At 34.2% G+C, this 21,449-nt stretch overlaps 1 protein-coding gene across 4 annotated transcripts; it reads left to right on the forward strand.

Moving 5' to 3' along the window:
- The first annotated feature begins 617 nt into the window (after window positions 1–617).
- On the forward strand, window positions 618–21,282 carry LOC110809757 (NAD(P)-binding Rossmann-fold superfamily protein). Of its 4 annotated transcripts, none has more exons than XM_088213156.1 (12): window positions 621–853; window positions 1,124–1,167; window positions 5,547–5,661; window positions 8,710–8,857; window positions 9,559–9,771; window positions 10,892–11,026; window positions 12,911–13,045; window positions 13,551–13,766; window positions 15,419–15,543; window positions 19,174–19,231; window positions 20,124–20,273; window positions 20,766–21,282. In XM_088213156.1, the coding sequence occupies exons 1-11, from the start codon at window positions 762–764 to the stop codon at window positions 20,232–20,234; spliced, it is 1,392 nt and encodes a 463-aa protein (XP_088069282.1). In that variant the 5' UTR covers window positions 621–761; the 3' UTR covers window positions 20,235–20,273; window positions 20,766–21,282. The 4 variants fall into 4 exon arrangements, 3 of the variants coding, with proteins under 3 accessions (XP_088069289.1, XP_088069282.1, XP_088069274.1); XM_088213148.1 differs by having other exon boundaries at window positions 20,771–21,282; XR_015816927.1 differs by lacking the exon at window positions 20,766–21,282 and having other exon boundaries at window positions 618–853; window positions 13,551–13,746; window positions 20,124–20,167.
- The last annotated feature ends 167 nt before the right edge of the window (window positions 21,283–21,449 follow it).

Below are 21,449 nucleotides of genomic sequence, written 5' to 3' on the forward strand. Positions count from 1 at the left end.
TAATTGTATAAGTAAAATATAATTGTTTAAAATTAAAAAAAATATAATAATTGTTTAATTACATTTTTTGATATAATTAAATCATATAATAAAATCCCCCAACACAATTACATATATGGTTAAACTAAATTTTTATTTGATATATTGTAAATGTAATTTAAACAATATAATAAATTTAATTATATTTAAAATATTTAAATTGATATTTATATACATATATATATATATTTTCATTTTGATTATTGTGATTTCAAATTAAAAAATAGTTTAATTTTAAAATATTTATAGAATTATCATGTATACTAGTATTATCCATTTGTTACATTATATAAATAATATTTTATTCAGAATATCTAATGTAATTAATATGAATTTATGTAATATTTTTATTAATGATATTAATGAATAAAAAATAAAATATATATTTAAAAATATAAGAATTAAAATAATAAATAAAAATATAAAAAATTAATTTAAATAGTTGAAATAATACAGTAATTAAATTAATATTTTATTATAAAATATTTTTTAAGAAGAAATTATATGAAAAAAGTCCCCGTATAAAATGGGGAAGGAAAAAGAAGGATTTTTTTTTTTTTTTTTTTTAATGCTAGTTTTTCTTAAAGTAAAAGAAAGGACAAAAAGGAGAAACGCCATGGCTACCAGTACGAGGTGAACAGAGGAATCCCGAGGCTCGAAATAAAACTCGACGCTACTGTTTGGCCACTGAGAAAAGAGGGGAAACTAGAGAAAATCTGTAAATGGAGGAGAAACTCAAGTGTTTGGCATTGGTAGGAGCTGGCGCTCTTCTCGGCTCCGTTTCTACGGTCGCTCTTCTAAAGGTTCTTACAGGGTAGGTTATTTCTCGTTATTGTGGATGACTGCAATCTTCTTGTTTTATTTTAGCATTCCTGAGAGGAAACAGAAAGGAAGAGAGATGACTGTAGTTCTTCTTTTACTCTGATAGGGGTTCAGTGACTTATTGAACTTCTGGTTTTTGTTTCTATTTTTCTTTTCGGAAATTCCAAGTGTTCTGAACTTTCAAGCCGAACTTATGGATTCTTGTTAACTAATCAGGGGAGACAAGGTATTCTATAATGCTATGTGTTTCTTGTTTTTGCAGAAGGGTCCTGAGGCCACATCATAAACATTCCATAGAATTGAATGGTGAGTTCTCACCTAATTTCTGAAGTGTGGTTAAGCCATAGAAAGAACTGAAAACCTTTTTCTTTTGCTGGGACTCATTTAGCACCATGATATTGCATCTGTTATTTTTGTAGTTTCTTCAATAATCACGTTTATGTTTATATGAGACTAGGGTTTGACAGTGTAATAGCGCATTTCAAGTCACCCCTCAATTTCCCATTCTTGTCGAATCACCTTATTTGCTGGTCCTATTGGACTTTGTCAAAATCTATTTCGTAGTAGTTGAATTTTATGTACTGAAATTAATATTGTTAAGCGCGGGAGCCCACTACACTCTAAAAAGAAATATTTTGAGGGTTACTTGTTAATCATCTATACCTACTAATGAAATTGTTAACATTTTATGAAAATAATCTTTTGTTTGTTGAGTTATAATGTCGTTGTAGAAGTATGAATTGATGGAACTTTGACATGTTATTTATAGTTCAATAAAATATGAAGGTGGTACAATGCATTTTTTTTTAGGTTGATGAGTGCTTGAGCTTCCCCTCATTGCTAATGAATGACTTAGGATGTGAAAAGATTTACATGTTAGGTTCAGTGTTTAAGTTTGATTTTTGAAAAGGATTATATATAATGTTAATTGGGGGTTTTTGAATAAGGTCATGTAGAGAAAAGTTTGGGGATTGTTGGAGATGGATGGAGGGATGCCTCTCTTGAGTTTCTTTGTAATTGTTGTGGTGAACCTAAAGCTATGTTTCAGGGTAGCATGGGGTTAGGCAGGAAAATCCTCTTTCTTTGTTCCTTTTCACTTTGGTAGTTGATGTTTGTAGTCATATATTATCTCATGTTTGGGAGAGGTTTACTTAAATGTTTGAGTGTAGGGGAGGATGAGATTGAAGATTTTCATCCCATCTTTAGTTTGATTATGGCATTATTTTGCTCCTGCCCCATGAGATGTCCAATAATGTGCTTACCTTTTTGCAAGTTTTTGGTTAATTCCGGGTGGCATGTTATCCTGAATAAGAGTGGTTTTGCTGTTACTAATATCGAGGCTTAGGTTATTAGGGGCTTGGTTGAGTATGACTTCATTTGGTAGTGCTGTCTGGATAAGTATCTTTTTTAAAAAGTTTGCTGACATGAAAAGTAATTATAATATTTCGTTAATATATTATTTTGATGCTGTATAAAATACTTTTATTTGGTACTTATGTATATGTGTTGTTAAAAATATCATAGAAATAAAAGTAATATATTTTATTTTTATTCCGCTTATTCTTTTAGATGTTAAAATATATTTATAGTATTCTATAAACTTTTACCTAAAGATGTATTGAGTAATTAGAACACATTAATGATTTTTATTTGCTTCTATTGGAAGTAATTTTGTTGCTTTAAGAAAACAATCATGAATTTGCTTTTCCATAACAGCCAAATTTGGTTTTTTAATTGAAAGTTTTTAGGAAAGTAATTGGAGAATAGATCATCCAACACAAATTTTCTAAAAGCAAGATTTTACTTTCCCATATTTGTTGTGTCAATTTGAAGTAGCCTATTATTGAATAACTTCTTTGTCAGAAAGGTACCTTCTGTTTTTCTTAGGGGGTCGTTACTCTCATCCAAGGTCATTATCTAGAGCTCCTCTATATTATTTCTCTCAGCTTAAAATCTTTTTGGCAGTGGTTGATAGAATTGAGAGTGTGAGGAAGATCTCATGGTTGGCACTAAGAGAGAGAACAAGAGCTAGTTAAAGAGTAGTTATTCATGTAGCCACATAGATTAAGGTAAAAGTGAAAGAGAGAGAATGCAAAAAGACATTCTTTACATCAAATTGCTGTAACTGCCAATCAAAGTTGGCAGCTAGGTGTTGTAGGACTAGCATTATATTCATCTTGGCAACTGGTGCAAATGTTTCATGATAATCTATCCTAGAAGTTTGAATATACCATTTCATTGCAAGTGTTGCTTTATATTTGTTTGTGGTCCCATCAACCTTATTTTTGTAGTAAACACCCACTTGTATTCCACATGTATCTTTTCCTTTGGAAAATCCACCATGTCCCATGTCTGATTTTTTTTGTGCTGTCTGTATTTCAACTTTCATGATATTTTTCCATTCTTCACGGGTTAGACAATGTATTAGGAACACACGCTGCATTTAGATTCATAAATTTTTTTTTTGTGAGATAGGGAACATATATTAAATGACTCAAAGTTTAAAATTGGGTAGAGTGGATCTTTAGTACATTCCTTAGTATCTTTTTTAAGTGTAATAAGTAAATCAATATAAGAAGGTAGAGAGTTCTTAGAAGTTACCTCATTCTTAGCACTTGGCTTAGACGCTTGAATTACCTTTCATTTAAGATCCAAATTTCTCCTCCTTGAGAGTACACTTGAGTGAACGGTGAATTGAATTGTGGGTCTTGTGTGGTTACTGGTCTAGGCTCGTTATTTGGATTTTGGTGTAACTGGGATTCATTTTTTGGGTTTTAGGCCAACTGAGATTGAGAGGGCTCATTTTCTAGGTTTTGGAGAAACTTTGACTGAGGGGATATAGTGTTTGGTGGTAAGGATGGGAATGGAATTTCAAGCATGAATAAATCCTTATTTTCTGATATTGTCTTCTCGTGTAGATAAGGTTGGCTAAAGAAGGATTCAGTTTTTATAAATATGACATCTGCAGTTATATAAAATTTTTTGATAGGTGGGTGACATATTACCCCCTTTACGTGGATGAGTATCCCGTAGACACCCACTAAATGGAGTTCGGTTCAGGTTTCCCCATTTGATAGATGCATTCACCTATAGGCAACTGACAACAACAACAAACCCTTCAATGTTTACAATAGGCGCAAGAATAAGGATGTGAGTCCTTCGGCTACACTACCGGGAGAAATATAAGAGGGAACAATCATAAGGGTTGTTATTCGGTTAGAAGTTTGTCAGACACTCCATGCCTTGTATAAATAACAGATGTAACGAATATTTGAAAACTATCCGGGAAATTCAAATTCAAATAATTGCTTCACTCTCTCTCACCCTCTCTCTCTCACAGTCTCTCTTGATTTGTCTCTCCCTAGCTCTTAACCTTCTTCCTCCTCTCAAACTTTCATTCTCAAGACTGAGTCAGTGACCAAGACTCTTGACAAGGCGGTATGAGAGCATTTGCCTCTGAGGACGTGTAGCCTTCAGTCATTTTGGTGACCCGTGCGAAGGGCAAGTCCATAATCTTGGAGCAACAGAAACTCCCGCAACTTGGAGATTCTGTCATCGAAGTCAATCAGAGATTGACCAGAATTTATGTCTGACATGTATGAGTCTCAGGAACAGACGTGCCAACAGTCAACAAATTGTAGAGATGCTACATGGGCAAAATCACAGGAGGACTCAAACTATCTGGAAAGTACGGGGTCTGTCTTTAGGCAAAAGATTACCAACCACAGCCACTATGCATGAGGTTGAATTAGACAATGGACACGCGAAGAGCGTCAGTAGTGGTTTAAGGCTGCCAAGGGTAGAGATTTCTCTGTTTGAGGGGGTTAATCCCAAGGCCTGGATATGCAGGTGCCTCAAATATTTTTTGGTTTATGGAACACCGAAAGATCAATGGATGGCAACTGTCTCTTTGTTCTTAGGCAAAAAATTACTACCCATGGCCACCACGCATGACGTTGAATTAGACAATTGACGCAAAGATCATTAGTGGTGGTTTATTACTGCCAAGGGTAAAGCTTTCTCTGTTTGAGGGAGTTAATTCGAAGGCCTGGATATGCAGGTGCCTCAAATATTTTTGGGTAAATGGAACACCAAAGGATCAAGGGGTGGCAACTGCCTCTTTATTTTGGAAAAAAAAGGGGTGGCAACTGCCTCTTTGTTCCTAGACGAGGTTGCCAATGTTTGCTATCAAGGTTGGTTAGTCAAGAATGTGGAAACTAGAATGGGATGTTTTTGTGCGAGAGTTATGTAGAAGGTTCAGAGGTGCTGAAAGGGGCGATTTCAGAGTTATCCTTTTGCTCTTTTGATACTATGGTCTTATGGCTACTGATGTATGATTTTTGTCCTCCTCTTGTGCTATCTTCTTCGCTCTTTTTAATAATACTTCTTTTATCCAAGAAGAAAATCACACTTCTGTAGCATGAAGAAAGAAAATCAACATATGTAGTCCCCCTCCTCTCCCTCTCTAACTAGCACAACGAAACAGGATTTTAAGATCATGGCACATTCAACCACCAAATTTGTTGGTTCCATCATTTATATGTATTCTTATGCTGCCTGATCTTGATTTTGAACTATTTAGTTAATCTGACTTGAAAAGTTTACTTTTCAGTTTAAAAGTGAATCTTGGCAGCATATGATTAAAAATGAAAGTTGGCAGTGTATGATGTAGCTGTAATTGACAGGTAAAGAGGTTGCGTCTGAGATAGTTAAGCACAGCTGCATTGCTGCAGATCAAAGTTGCAGAATGGCTGGTCAGGATCTTCTTACGGATGAAGTAGTTTCTGAACATCTGACTAGGTACTTTTTAGTTTGATGTGTCCAGTTGACCTGAATCCTTATGTCTTTTGAAATTTTCTTCTAATTTTAATGTACTTGGACGCCTCAAAATAGGTTTAATACATGCAAATCTTCTTTCTTCAATTTTATCGAGTTTTCACGATCATTTGTTACTCAGAACAACATATACACATAGCTTCTACATTAAGGCATAAGGCTCAGGCAAAGCTAGAAGCAATATTTCCAATTTACACATGGAGCATGCATTTGATGCTTCTTTACACTTTCATATTGGGCTTTTGAGGTTGCAAAAAATGCTTTCTTAAATATGTTTATCGTTTTTCTTAATTCTTCAGAACATAATCTTGTGGAGTCTGTGTTGTATGAGTTGCGATATTTTTAGCATCTATGAGAATCTGAGAACTCCTAGTGAATCCTAATGTGGTGGCCCCCAGATTGTCGCCAGTGAAAGTTGGGAACTTCCATTAATTCCTAGTCATCATTTAAAATTTCCTAGGATTTCTATAGAACAAAAAATTTCTGAAGCAGCTACAAATTTAATTTGTGATAATCCATTAGTGAAGGCCATAAAGCTGACAAAAGTCACTGTTAGGAATACCATCTTTTCTTTATCTTAAGAAATTCATTACTTGGATCTGAAATGATTTTCTAAGATGAAAATAGTAGATGTTTTAATTCACATGATTCTTTTTTTGAGAGATAAAAGAAATATTCTTAAGAGAAGGGTAAAAAAGAAAGGTACAAAAAAGGAGGATAAGAAATCATCATAAAGAGAAAAAACAAGAAAACATAATAGGAGAAGTTAAACATAATAGAAGTTATGTGGAAGGATGAATTATTGTTTTATTTTATTGAATATTAGGACTCTATACATACAAGTGAATGACAACAACAAAAGGAAATAATATTATTTATAGATTACAAAAATTCGGGTCTCTTACTATTCCAAAAAAAAAAAAAATCGGGTCTCTTACCAATTACTATTTACCCTAATGAAACCCTAATTTGTACTTCATAACACTCTTTCTCAAGCTGGTAAATGGATACTATCTATTCCCAGTTTGACAATAATTGTCTGAAATATTAGATTACTTAATCTTTTAGTCATAACATCTGTAAGTTGTGAAGTAGTTGGCATATATGGAGTATAAATAATTTCACTGTCCAACTTTTCTTTACTGAAGTGTCTGACTACCTCAATGTGCTTATTTCTGTTATATTATACTGGAATATAAGCGAAACTAGTTACTAATTTATTATCGTACTAGAGTCTCGTTGGTCTATCTCATTGAATTTTCAAGTTTTCTAAAATCATCTTCAACCATAAAACTTACACATTCTTTGAGTTATAGCTCTAAACTCTGTTATTCACTAGACCAAGCTACCACATTCTGCTTCTTACTTCTCTATGTTACTAGATTCCGTACAAGAAAGGTACAATATCCAAAAGTGGATCTCCTGTCAATTAGTGATCCAACATATTCTGCATCACTATATGCTTCAAGAAGCTGCTCATTGTTTTTTTGAACATAATTCCCCTTCCTCAGAGTACCTTTCAAGTAATGAAGTATTCTGTAGGCTGCTTGTAAGTGTACTTCTTTAAGATTGTGCATGAACTGTCTATCTATATTAACGGCAAATGCAATGTCTGGCTTGGTATTTGACCAGTATATCTATTTTCCTATTAGTTTCTGGTAGATTTCCCTGTTCACATCTGGGTTTTTTTCTGTCAGTTCCAGTTTATGATTGAGATCAGTGAGTATGCTAGCTGGCTTGTATGCTAGTTTGTTGGTTTCCTTTAAAAAATATGTGATATTCTTGTTGGGAAATGAATATTTCTGACTTTGAGTACATCAGTTCTATTCCGAGAAAATATTTTAAATTTCCTCACTCCTTAATCTCGAACTATCCAGCCAAGCATTTCTTGGAAGCTACTTTTTCATCTTCATTGTTTATTGTAACAAATATTTCATCTACATATATCATGAAGGTTGTGACTCCTACTGACTCTGAATGCTTAATGAACAAGGTGTAGTTTCCCTAAATCTACTTGTACCCTATGAATAATATTACCTTTGCAAATCTAGGTAACTATACCCAATGAGACTGTTTAATCCCATACAGTACCTTCTTCAATTTGCGTATTCTGTTTGTTCCTACTCCTTTAGTAAAAGCGGAGAGAATCTCCATGTAAGATTTCTTCTTCCAATTCTCCATGTAGAAAAACATTCTTAATATCAAACTGCTACAATTGTCAATTGAAGTTAGCAGCTAAAGACAATAGGATATGTACCATATTCATCTTTGCAAGCAGGTACAAATGGCTTTTGGTAGTCAATCCTGCAGATTCAGGTAAACCCTTTGGTCACCAATCTTTTGCCTTGTATCTTTCCAGTATTCGATCGCGTTCAGTTACTTTAGTTGTTTTCCCTTTTCCTGTTTGGCATTTAGCTTTCCTTTCTTTTTCTCCTAAACTGAAATGGGAAAAAGATTATGATGGTGTGCGGGTGAACTGTCATTTTACAATCAATATTACCATCTTTTGAACTTTTAAAATATTTGTGACTGTGAACGTGGTTATTTTTTTTGGGCAAGATTGGACTTTTTTCAACAAAAATACTGGAGTATGATCAGCTATTTTGTTTCCAAGGAGCAGAGTGTTTGTATGTGCATTAACATTTATTTTTGTTTTCTTTTTTGGGTGAGGTCTATGTTTTAACTCATTAACATGTTCAACACTTATTTAATGCTGCAGTGTTGTCAATTTGACACCATGAAAATTACTGAAGAGTTGGAATTTTGATGCAGTTTGGATGTTTTTGATATTACTTTAACTGCAAGCATCTAAGTACTTCTTCAGTCTTTAAATCATTTTACTGAGTTGCTATTATATACCATTGCACTTTTGGGTTTATCTAAGCAGACAGATATATGTTTGGCACAAAGGCCTGGATGGACAAAGGATCCAAACCTTCTATTTTGTTTATGATTTTCCTTTAAGGTTAAATTTTGAATTGAATAACATGCATTGATTTGTTAAATTATTAGGAATATTCAATTCTTTGGCCTTGAGTCTCAACAGAAAGTATCTGGATCATACGTTGTGGTCATTGGTCTTGGAGGGGTTGGGAGTCATGCAGCATCCATGCTTTTGAGATCGGGAGTTGGCAGGCTTCTTCTTGTGGATTTTGACCAGGTATTTTTTATATGATTTTATCTTATATGTTCTAGCTTCTTTAACTCCTTTTCTTAAATGTTCATGCAAAATTTCCACTCTATGTTGGTAACCTTATTTTATGGTCTTGCACTTCTTTTATGCATTAAAACTGTCAGTCCAGGACTAATTCACAGTGTTATTCTGTTTCTTTCTTTCTCTCTCTCTCTCTCTCCCCCCTATTTGGGTTAACAGGGAAAGAACATAATTCATACACTCTGATCTTGCTTTGCTCATGCATTTTTTTTACTTCATGTTTATGGGAGAACTAGTGTCACTAAGTTGAAAGTACATGCATCTATTACTTATCATTCTATTGTCCTCTCCATCTTTATTATGTGCATTTAGTGATTTATTTTACTGCTTTCTCATCACTAATTACCTTCTCATCAAATGAAAATGAATTTGGTTCAATTGTTATTTTATTAATATATATGTCACTCTTATGGCTGTCACAATAGCTCTCTGGCACTGCTGTTGATTATTTCAATTATTTGGTTGATCATGGTCTCATGTATGAAACCTACATGTGCCATGCTATAATCCAAAGTAGTTAGAATATGGTACTTGTATCTCCTTTTATTATTACACGGTTCTCCTTTAAGTTTCCTTCTCTGTTTCTAATTATCTGTATCCTGTCAAACAACAGTAGGTATTGTACTTATTATTGATTACATGACAAGGTATCACTTTCATCGTTAAATAGACACGCTGTTGCAATGAGAGCAGATGTTGGAATTCCAAAAGCTCAGTGCCTCAAAAAGCATTTCTCTTCAATCTTTCCTGAGTGCCAAGTAGATGCAAAAGTGCTCCTATATGATTCATCATCTGAAGATGAGATTCTCTCAGGCAACCCTGATTTTGTTTTGGATTGCATTGATAACATTGATACAAAGGTAAAATACAAAACATTGACACAAAGATACGCTCTGTGCACATTTTTTTATCGTATTTCAATGAGGAATTAGAAGAATTAGAATTCATAATTTCTGGTAAAATAAACACCGAAGCTTTACTCTGGCACATAGATGTGCATTTATGTATAGTAGCTGGGTGGGCCTTCCAACCCCTCCCTTTGGTACTTAGCTTCTCTTTGTGTCTCGGTTATCTTGATTAGTAAATTGAAACCAATATCCACCCCACTTATCTTTGAGCACCATCCACTCTGCCAGACCATCTGATTTGGGGACTGAAACCATTATCCATCTCCATTTATATTTGATCACCACCCCATTTTGCTGGACCAGGTATCCTTGTTTATTATGGAAGATTTTGGTGGTGAGATAATTTCTATTATCACATTCTCTATTTAATTTTATGATTTGCAGACTGTAAAAGAATTTGTGTTTGGGAAATCAGGGATGGAAGTCATGGATGTTGCTGAGTGAGGGTTGACTATTGGGTAGGCGGTTGTGGCAGTTGCCATCTTTCCGATAAAGGAGAAAAATAGGATGTTGTCATGTGGTTGCAGGTGCAGCTGTTTGGTTAGGAGAATAGGATGGCAGTGAGTTGCCTACCAGCCAGAATGGAAATGACGTGTACTTAACTGTATATACAGGGCTAGTAAATCATAAAATGTTAAAAGTAAATTTGTAAATTAATATCAGGACAGGATGAATTCAGAAAATGGGAAACCCACCTATCTGGCCCCCGGTACGTGCAGATATATACACCTTAAACCAGGCCAAGGCCCCAATTGAGTTGGGTCGTGCCAAAACCCATGGGATTTCGCCATCTCATTTGTGTATATTCCTTTCTGTGCATGAGTATTTATATGTCTATAGCTGTATCTGCAGGTAGATCATGTTTGTTTGTATGATTATGGTCACTATAAATGCACTAGAAAGCTTTCTTGCTTATTTGATGCCATACACATGATCAAATGAAGCTCTATAATCATCCTAGCATTTGATTTGTGGAAAAGAAAATTGTTGCATGTCATTTTCTACCTGCTTGTGAAGTGATATCTGTAACTTTCAATTTTTTGTTTGGGTTTTATATCTTCTTGCGCAACAGGTGGCACTTCTTGCTGCATGTGTGCGTAGAGGTTTAAAGGTTCTATCTGCTACAGGTGCTGGTGCTAGGGTTGATCCAACAAGAATTCGAATTGCTGATTTAAGAGAGTCAACAAACGACCCATTATCCAGAGCTGTAATGTTTATGGACACTTTTAGTTTTTATTTCCTTAATCACTTGAGTTCTTGGGTGTTTCCATGTGATCATGCTCTCACAATAATTATTGGATGCTTGTCCATGTGATATGCTCCCACAATAATCTGATTTTTGAAACTTTGGGTGATAATCTCATGAATTTGGACCATAATAAGACGCCATTTTTTCACTTCGATAATAAGAGGTTTTATGGGATTGTTTATTTGTTGCTTTCAGAGAATTTTAAGCATCTTGTTCTAACTTTTGTGATTGTAATATAAAAAGTGACGTGCTTATTAGTTTTTAAAAATTATTTTAAAAAGGTAGAGAATAAGTGTTTTACTCCTAACTTTTTTAGTTCTTATTTTTTTAGTGTAACCAATTTATTTAATTATCCTCTTCGTATACTTTTAAAATTAACAATATTTTTTGAAGTAAAACATTTAAATTTAACAATATATATATATGATCATGTAAATCATAAGATATATTTTCTATACATGTATTTATTTATTAATTCTTTTATAGAAAGCAACAACTCATTTTTACAATTAATTAATACCTTATTCAAACACATAATTATTTCTTTTTAAGAACTTACTTTAAGTAACTTAAGAAAACTTACTGCTATAAGAATATTTCATTTGGTATTTACAGGCACCTTTATTCCTCAAAACTTATCATTCTTGTTTTTTATGGTAATTTTTGTAATTTTTTTTTCAAATATCTGTCATGATGTATCCTTTTCTGAAGAAGTGTACTACACGTGTGCTCTTTATTTTGCTACATGTGTGTGTATAAAGCTAAACTTTCTTCAGAAGATGCATTATTTGCATATATTTGTTAGTATAATAGTTGAGAGGAATTTTGTTATTCTGTGAGACCAAATTTGGAGGAGAAGAAGTCTTGTGTGCCATCTTCTAGCTAGGACTAAATTAGGAAATCCCCACCACTAAGTGGGTACCCCCTATCTCTCTCTTGAATGGAAGTTTACTATAGATGAGGCATCAAAGCAAAAGCGAATCCTTCTTATACAAAAGATAGTGAAGCGAACAATTTACAATTCAAAATTTCTACAAGATCTTGGTTTAGGGGAAAATGGGATTTTGGCAAGGGGATCATCTTCCCTTGTTTCTTTGAAGACCATGGCTGAAGTTATTAGTCGCGTCTTTGAATTGTGGTTTTTATAAGTGTTTGGTGGGAACACTGTTTGTTTGGCTATTGGTGGAGAGAAATGCAAGGATCTTTAAAGATCATTTCTCCTGTCTTTTGCTTCCTTGGGATAGGTTACCTTTTGTGGCTTCTCTTTGGGCTATGGTGCAGAGCCTCTATAAGGCTATTTTTTGGCCTAAGTTGCCTAGAGATTATCTGGTTTTCTATTGAATTGTGTGTACTATCCCGTTCCTATCTTTCTCGTCTTTTTTTTTCTCAGCCAAAAGCTTACTTTTCAAAAAATTAATCTTTAACTGTATATCTCATTTAGCCACCCTGAAATGCACTACATATACTTTTTTTTTTCAATTTTATTACATTTCAGCAAAATACTTTCTATCAGCATCTTGCCCTTTTATTACTTAAGGTTGCTTGAGAGTGATTTAGCAGTGTTTTATTGCATACAGGAATCATCTAGTGGCAGAGGATATACAATTATTGGGTCTGTTAAATTGAGTTATCTAAGTAAAACTGTAGTAAAAGGAAGGACAAAAAAATATTGGTTGGAAGATTTTTGTTTCATTTAGTTTAAAAATAATGATCTGCATTTAGAGAATTTCCATCTTTGAGTAATGTTGTTCTTTCTATCTCCACCTGTATTATACACATGGCTTTTCTGGTTCATATTGCTTGAAATGATGTGTGAATCCTTATTGAAGTGCCCCTTTCCAGGTAAGACACCGTTTGAGGAAGGATTATGGCATTGAGAGTGGCATTCCGATAGTGTTTTCATTGGAAAAACCAAAGGCGAGACTACTTCCATTCAAGGGGCCAACTGGAGAAGAGGAAAACCCTTCAGATTATCAGGTGCTTTTTTTTGTTGCTTACTTTAATAGAAAATGATGTTAATAACAGTATTAGAATGTTAGGAGAATGGTTTTATTATTCATTTTTGTTATTTGCTTTTCGTACTATTTTATTTATGTTTTGAGTATCCTTAAGTTTTCTATTAGAATTCCTAAATTATAATTAGATTTGGATGTGTAATAAGTATTTTGTAATATCTCTTTTGAGAGTGATCCAGCTTTATCGGATGTTCCCAAAGTATATGGGATCAAAGGAGCACTTCGATAGTTGTGCTCACTTACCTAATCTTCTCATGGGGAAGTCAGGATATTTTTTGCCTCATCAAAATCCTTATTTTTAGTTTGTACCTCAATTATGCTTTATAAATCACCATAGTTTTGTTTCCCATCTTTTTCACCTTTGGTTAGTCGTGGTACACTCCAAGAAAAAAGTAACTATTGCCTATGATCTCTATATTTTAGTGCTATTTATGTGTTTGATATCTTACTTCTTACCATGATTTCAGATTGTGCCTGGGTTCAGGGTTCGCATCATTCCTGTTCTCGGTACCATTCCTGCAATCTTTGGACAGGTCATGGCCTCATATGTTATCACACAACTTGCTGGATTGAAAGTTCAAACTGAGGCTGTAGTAAATCTAGATGTCGATCATTACGAGATGCTTCATCAACGCCTTATTGAGCATGAAGAGTCATTATATGGTACATCCACTGAAGTCCTGGTAGGGCATTTTACCTATAAAAGATGTTTTGGCTATCAAATAGCTTCTAAGATTACTGTTGGTTGACTGGGTTGGATGTCATCTTTATTTGGTTTAGATTTATTTAATGTTTTCTCAAGTTATAGGTGCTTTTATCTTTTTAGTTCTTTTTTTTTAAGTGTAAAAGTATCATTAAGTATATACACCAAGGGGGTGCCAACTCATGTATAAAATTATTTACAAATCTGTAAGAATATCAATTAGTTCTCCTGATCCTGCCATGTGATCTAGTTGTTTATCCATAACCAGAATACCGAGGGTTTGAAACCACTGCTCTCTCAATCTATGTATTCCTTCTTCTAACCGTTGAACACGCTTCTATTTCTTTCCTTCCAAATCACTCAAAAAGTATCCAAAGGAACCAATCCCAGCATTTCTTCCTATTGCCCAAATCTTTCCATGCCCAAAGTTCATCCTTCATAGTACTAGTCATAACCCAATTTATTCCTATTAAACCATAGGCCATTGCCCAAAAACCATGTGCAAGAGAATCCAATAGGAGCAAATGATACATGTCTCTTCTGCCGCCCTCTTACATAAACAACCCCAATTAATCAAGATTTTTCCCTCCCCTTAAGTTTGTCTATGGTCAATATGCTTGTTCGGTTAGGGACATTGAAACTTATATTTTTGCTATGTCTATTGGCTCTTCAGGTTCTGGTTGTAATTAAAGTATGGTTTCTAGGTACTTTTTCTCAAAAGCAAGGAAGTATATCATTATATCTGTCTAGTGTGGTTTGTGTGCTGTACGGGAGCAGACTTTTGTGAGAGTATACTTGCAGTTATCATTACTGTTCATTTTTTAATGTTGACATCCAGATAGGTTTACATACACCGCTTTTTTGCCTCAAAAAGAGAAAATCTGCAAACAAAATCGATAAAAAGAGCATAATGAATATGCATGCACCATTTTGGTCAGGAAAAATATTTTTCTCCCCTGGCCAGTAGAGATTTGTATTGTCTGGCCATCTCATTGTTCCATCTTCTAGGCTGAGGCTTAGTGAATGGTATTCATGTTTTAAGTGTAAGTTTCTACTAAGGAAAATAAGCGCTTTAGCATTCAGATAAAACATTTTAACTGCTTATGCAACTTGGTACTAGCTTCATACAGTTACCATTGACATCCCTATTTGATCCCTTCTTTTTTGGTTTAAAAGGTACTACATGAAAGATGTTAAAATATACTGACCTTAAGGCGTGACCATAAGGCATCATCCATACTCTCGCATGACATTAAGTGTGGGTGTTTCTTACTTAGGACCCTAAGTAAGAGACATATAAGGCATCATCCATTATTTGTGGTCCTCTACTTGCCAGGGAAGAATATTTGTCTGCTTAACCTTTGGCTACATATGGTGAAATCATTTTCATTAAATACAAGTCGGAATTCTCCTTGAATTACCGAATCCTTTACTTGACCAATTTATCTGTCATATAAGTGGTGAAATATATTTATTGGAAATCAGTTCCATTTTTTTTATGCATATTTTATTTTTTGTAGCCTTTGATTCATTTGTTTATACTAGATTGATATTGAAATATCTTCAATTCCAGAAGAAAAACCTATTTTGATTCTGTCTAAAATGATCGATTTTCTTTTCCATCCTCTTTAGGTAGATGTCGAGGAAGTGAGGTACATAGTGAAAGAGCTGTGGCACGGGCGAAGTGCTAGAGAACAATCAGCCAAAAATGTTGGACGGGGAATGTGGCGGTCTGTTAATGAATTAATACTTGTAAGGTGTGTAGTTTTGCTTAGAAAATATCCTAATCATTTAAAATTAATGATGCTTCTCTGCAGAAACATAAAGCTAGATGTGGAAGAATTTGATTTCATATTATTGAGTAATTCACGAAAGTTGCACATATATATACGGCAACTCTAGCTATAGGAAAAAAACATAATTAGTTTGGGATGTTATGATTTGTGAGATATTCTACTGTAATAGTTAAATGGGCCTAATTCTAGGGATACAATCTAAAAAAAAGGAAAAATATATACACACAATTAATTACTTTTTCCCACACTTCCCTTCAAGCTGGTGAATAAGTGTTTTCTATCCCCAGCTTGGAGACAATACTTTGAGACACTAGACTACTTAACTCTTTGGTAAGTGCACAGCAAGTTGGCCATGTGTGGTTGTGTTAGGTGTAAAATCAACCTGCTTTCTAGTGTTTCTTTGATGAAGTATCTGTTAACTTCAGTATGTTTCATTTGATCTTATTGTACTAGATTATGGGTTATAGACGGACTTATTACCACAGTAGTGTCTCATCAGACCATCTAATTTAATTTTCAAATCTCCTAAGGCGATCTTTACCCAAAGCAGTTCATACATGCCTTGGGCCATTGCTCGAAATTCTGCTTTCGCACTTGACCGGTGCTACCATTTTCTATTTTTTGCTTCTTTACATCACCAGATTACCCCTAAGAAAGATGCCATATTTGGAGGTTGATCTTCTGTAAATGATTGACCGAGCATAATCGGTATTTGTATATGCTTCAAAAACTAAACTTCCATTGCTTTTGAAGAGAATACCTTTACCTGATGTACTTTTAAGATACTGCACCACTCAGAGAGCTTCCGGTAAATGGAGTTCTTTAGGGTATCTATAAACTGACTTATCGCCTACTGCATATGGTATATTTAGTCGCATGTGAGAGACGTAAATCAGTCCTCCTTCTGGGTGTTGATATATTTCTCTGTTTACAGCCGCGTCCACTGCTGCCTTTCCTAGTTTAAGTTATTGGTCTATTAGAATACTTGCTGGTTTGCATGTTGTCTTACTCGTTTCTTGAAGAAGATCAATAATATTTCTGCTGTGAGCAAAAAATGTCATGTATAGAGTGAGCTACCTCAATCCCATAAAAAAAATATTTCAACTATCCTAGTGCCTTGATCTCAAAATCCACAACAAAGTGCTGATTTCGATGTTGTCTTTCGGTACCATCATCTCCTGTTACTATTTTCTCATCAAAATATACCAGGAGAGTTGTGTCTCTAACAAAAGGTGGGTGTTTTGTGAATAATGTATGGCCTCCTTATCTCTGCTTATATACCATGACATCTTAACTTCAGCAAATCTGTCAAATCATGCTCGTGGTTATTGTTGAAGTACATACAAGACTTTCTTCAACTTACACACAGTATGAGTAAGCCAAATTGCCTCCATAATCTGCTGGAATGTCCTATAAATTTCTTCCTCTAGTTCTCCATGCAGAAATGCATTTTTAATATGAACTGCTGCAATTCCCAACCGAAATTAGCTACTAATTATAACAATATCCAACAGTATCTATCTTTGTAATCGAAGCGAGTATTTTTGAATAATCAATCGTAAGTCTGGGTATATCCTTTGGCTACTAGCCTTGATTTGTAGATCCATCTGCTTCATACTTTACCATATGCACCCATTTTCAGCCTACTGGCTTCTTTCTTGCCAGTAACCTCAGTAGGTCCCAGGTTTTGTTTTTTTTTTTCCCAATGCTTCCATTTCACATTCATGGCTTGTTTCTGGTTTTCGTTGGAAAAAGTCTTAGATAAGGTAATGGGAACGACAATAGTGTTGAAGCTAACAAGAAAGACATTATGAGATTGTGAGAATTTTTTAGAGGACAAGAAATGTAAAAAAGGATATAATAGTTATTTTATGCAGTCTCTAATCCCTTTTCTGACCACATGAGATTCAGTTTCATCTTGCAATAAAGGATTAGAAATTGTTAACTCAGTCTCACGGATTCTTTGATAGTCGCCTTGTTCCTTGAAAACATCTTACTTTTGCCAAACCTCAAATTCTCAAGGACAGAATCTGTTCTCTCTTGGGAAATGTTAAGTTCATGTTTTTGTTTGATAGTTTACACACTTCATAACGAAAATATTCAACACTATTGACTTTTGAAAGAAAACAAGAGTGTAATAATTCGAAATGATGGATGCCAAGTCAGTATTGATGAAGCCAAATTTTTCCTTATTGGATAAAAAGAGTTTGAAATAAAAGAGCAACAAAACTTGCCCTTGAGATACTTGATTGACTCAATGCGTCAAGATAGTTGATCCAGTCTCATTCTCTAGCATATCTAATCATCCCGAATCCTCATTCTCAAATATATGATAACTATCAAGTAACCTCGAGTGAGTTTTTGAATAGAGACAAGGATTGTGGACAATTTAGGAACATGAAGAGTATTTCTTGGAGTTCTGAATTTATTTTGGCATCTCATTTCTCTGCCACACTGGTCAAAGAATCATCCTGCAGCTATTTTTTTTGTTACTTGGATATGGGACATAGGTGGAAAAAGTATTTGATGAGTGGGTCATGTGGTCGGTAGCTTGTGGTGTACTTGCTGCAAGAAAGTGTGCAACATGCACAATTGATACTTTTTTTTTTTCAAAAAAAAAAGTGTGCAACATGCGGAAATGATGTTAGTATCCCGTGGAAAACCTCCAAACCAAGGGTGGGAATTGAGAGGAGAACAAGAAAGAAACAAAGGGCAGGCCTATGTCACTATGACACAGCAAGATGACATAACACTATAGGAGTCTAGCAGTCTTAACTATGAAGTGATTGAGAGGGTGAGATCTCATAGTAGTAATCTGAACAAACTCTCAGGTACTTGTTCATTGTTATATTCAGGTAGGTATCTATTTTCTTTTGGATTAAATGTCTCGTGTACAACTGTAGCTAACTCCCGAGTCCATGACAGAAGGTAAATACTAGAATTTATTTACTAACATCACTCAATCCAAACAGTCCAACAGCTTGTTTAGGGGAAAAAAACCATCATGTTGTAAACCATTGAAGAGCTTATAGACTCTACACTGTATAAGCTCTTGTTTTTGAGGTAAGATAAACTATTCATTTGACCCATTGTGGGTGATTTGGAAAGAGATAAATAGTAGGGCTTTTGAGGGTATGGAAAATAATATTCGTAAACTGAAGGATAGCTAGTTTCATTATTTTGAGTATAATGTTTTAGGGCATGATTTTAATAGGGAGGAAGATTTTAGGTGTATAATAGATACACTGACAAACTTGTAAATATTTTGTAATAGGTGGTACCCCCTTGGTACTTTGTTTTCTTGAATATAATTGTTACTGTTACATTCAAAAAAGAAAAAAAAAACACTCTAATTCTGGGCAGTAAAACAAAGTGACACTGTTAAAAAAAAGTACAATGGAGTGGCAGCATATTTTATATGGTATAGTTCATTAATAAAACTATGATTGGATAAAACCTAATAAATCTCTTTATGAGGTTTACTTGAGACATTAGTGCTATTTTCATAAATTAAAACCCCATTTTATCTTGGGAGTACAATTTTGGAGTCACTGTTCACTCACGTTATGGTTTCTTGCCATTTCTTTTCAGGTGGGACCGAACGAAGCCAGCCTCAGTGTCAAACTTGATTCTTTTGAAATTTAAAGAGGTACCTGAATTAGCTTTCTTCACTCAAATCCAATCTTTTAAAATCCACCAATCTATTGGCTGTTTTCACTAGAAATTTTTCAAAGGCTCTTGTAAATGGCTTTCATGTTGTAATCATACTTCTTTGTAGCTAGCCAATGCCTTACTATATTTTACTTTTGAAATTGTTTGGTTGCAACTTATTTGAATGGTTGCCAAGTTCACAAACAAAAGTATCTTCTGCTATATTTAAAAATTGTTAGAACAGTCTTATCAATTCCTTGCTATTCTCTCAAGAAAAGGAAAATTCCTTGTTAGGTATACAAAGTTGAAGTCAATTTTTCTAATGCAATTCAACTTATTATCAAATAGAATATCTAGTATTGATGTACTTCTTTTGGATAGTATCAAATCTTCTGATTTTTCTCCAATAGTTTGTTGAGTTTTTTATTTACCAAGGTATAATCATCCTTCAATCTGATCCTGATATGTGATATATTTTCCTTGTCAGAGATTTACACAAAAAAGCCAGGGCTTTTCGTTGGTCCAAAACGTTTATTTATTATGATTGTAACATCAATTTCTACTCAGTCACTTTCCTTTTTTGGCAACTTTATCTGTAACATGATAGTTGTTACGTAATGTCTGTTGGATTTTTAAATGTTAATATGAGCAAGTTGTAAATAGCAGTTACAGCACTGCTCGAACATTGTTTTTAATTTCTCGTACTTTTAACTCTTAATCTTCTTTCTCTCCCAGAAAGGAAAAGGAGATGAAGATGAAGATGCTTTAGATGCATCTAAATGCATGATGTATTCATGCAGATCATATTTTGTCATAGTCTGCTGCGGGCAGAGAATCAATTACTCATTTGGTCCCGGAGTTATGTACTTGATTTTTTTTATTGTTTACAGGCTGATGAACACGAGTCAAGGACACTTGATGATGTTAGGGAAAAGGAACCTGAATTTTTCAAGAGGGTGACATCAATACTAGAACAAGCTGAACTTGACTTCGGCTTGTAATTCTCCTAGAATATTCCAGTGAACTTTGATAGAAAAAAGGTTGGTTTTTCACATCCTCTCTTTCCCATTTTAGCTAAGGCACCCTGTACATATTTTTTTTTTCCTCTTGGCCGTCTGAATGCTGGATATCATTAAGAATGCTGCCATTATCTTCTCGTTCTTCTGTTACTCGTTTTCTAAGCTTGTCGCTTTTTGTTAACATTATATCTTCTTAGTCTTATGTCTGAAAGAAATGAATTTTATTTACAAGAATTCATTTGGAAACTACATTTATTTGAACTATGAAAAGAATTTATTTTTGTTATAAAGTAGTAAATATTAAACTAGACAATTTCAAAATTTGAGGATATATATTTTAAGTTCCACCAAGAATGTCAATTTTTATCATTTTGGATGGAAATTGCATGTTTTTATAGTTTTTTTTTTAAATGTGAAATTTAAATGAAGTTTACAAAGAAAGTTCAGTGCTTCCAGAAATAGCTTCAGAAAGCAATTTATGATTGTTTTCCATTCTTTTTCATTCTCATGTAGTACAGTGTGATTCATGAAGCGAAGAAGCCAAATTTCTCAGACAACCATAAGTTGGAAGACGCGAAGACTTGGTGAAGACATTGAAATCTTCATAAGAAAGCATTTGTGTGATTGTTAAAGCAAGCTCGAGTGCACTCGTCAATAATTATTGCAGATTTTTGCCCCTCGTCTTCTAGAATGAACTTGTAAGCAAAATTGAGGCCTTGTATGTCTAATGGCAGTTCTGCCTTGTCGAGATCATATGGTAGGTTCGATTAATTATTTTATAGCAAAGCTAGGTATTTTCGAGTCAGTTTCCTCTCCGACTTCTGGTGGGGAAAACGAGAAAAGAGCAATGAAAACAAAGATGGTTATATCATGAGTACGATTTCGTCTCGTGACTGCTGTCACAACTATTTGAATGGAGGTGTTTTGAGGTATGTCTGCATTGTTCCCATCGTTAGTTCTTGCATCGATGTGATGAGGAATCAGTAAATGCTGCTACTAAATCAATAAATTTAGCTCCGATACTACAATATATAGTTCATGGTATTTAGTTTAGCTTTATTTATACTAAATCAAGATGATCTTGGTAGCAATAGATCTAGGGTTGCATTTGATTCAAATTCTAATTTTGTAACGTAGTCAATTTTACTCGTATGTTTAATTATATAATCATGAATTATCACGAAAATAATTAATTTG

The sequence above is a fragment of the Carica papaya genome, chromosome 1 (genome assembly GCF_054855325.1).
Source record: "Carica papaya isolate Zhongbai chromosome 1, ASM5485532v1, whole genome shotgun sequence".
In the NCBI taxonomy this organism is placed as follows: Eukaryota; Viridiplantae; Streptophyta; class Magnoliopsida; order Brassicales; family Caricaceae; genus Carica; species Carica papaya.

Excerpts from the sequence above, each read along its gene's own strand:
- LOC110809757 (XM_088213156.1), top strand. The coding sequence starts at position 762 with ATGGAGGAGAAACTCAAGTGTTTGGCATTGGTAGGAGCTGGCGCTCTT. Across the intron at positions 5,662-8,709 it reads GTTTCTGAACATCTGACTAG|GAATATTCAATTCTTTGGCC; the intron begins GTACTTTTTAGT and ends TTAAATTATTAG. Across the intron at positions 9,772-10,891 it reads TTGATAACATTGATACAAAG|GTGGCACTTCTTGCTGCATG; the intron begins GTAAAATACAAA and ends CTTGCGCAACAG.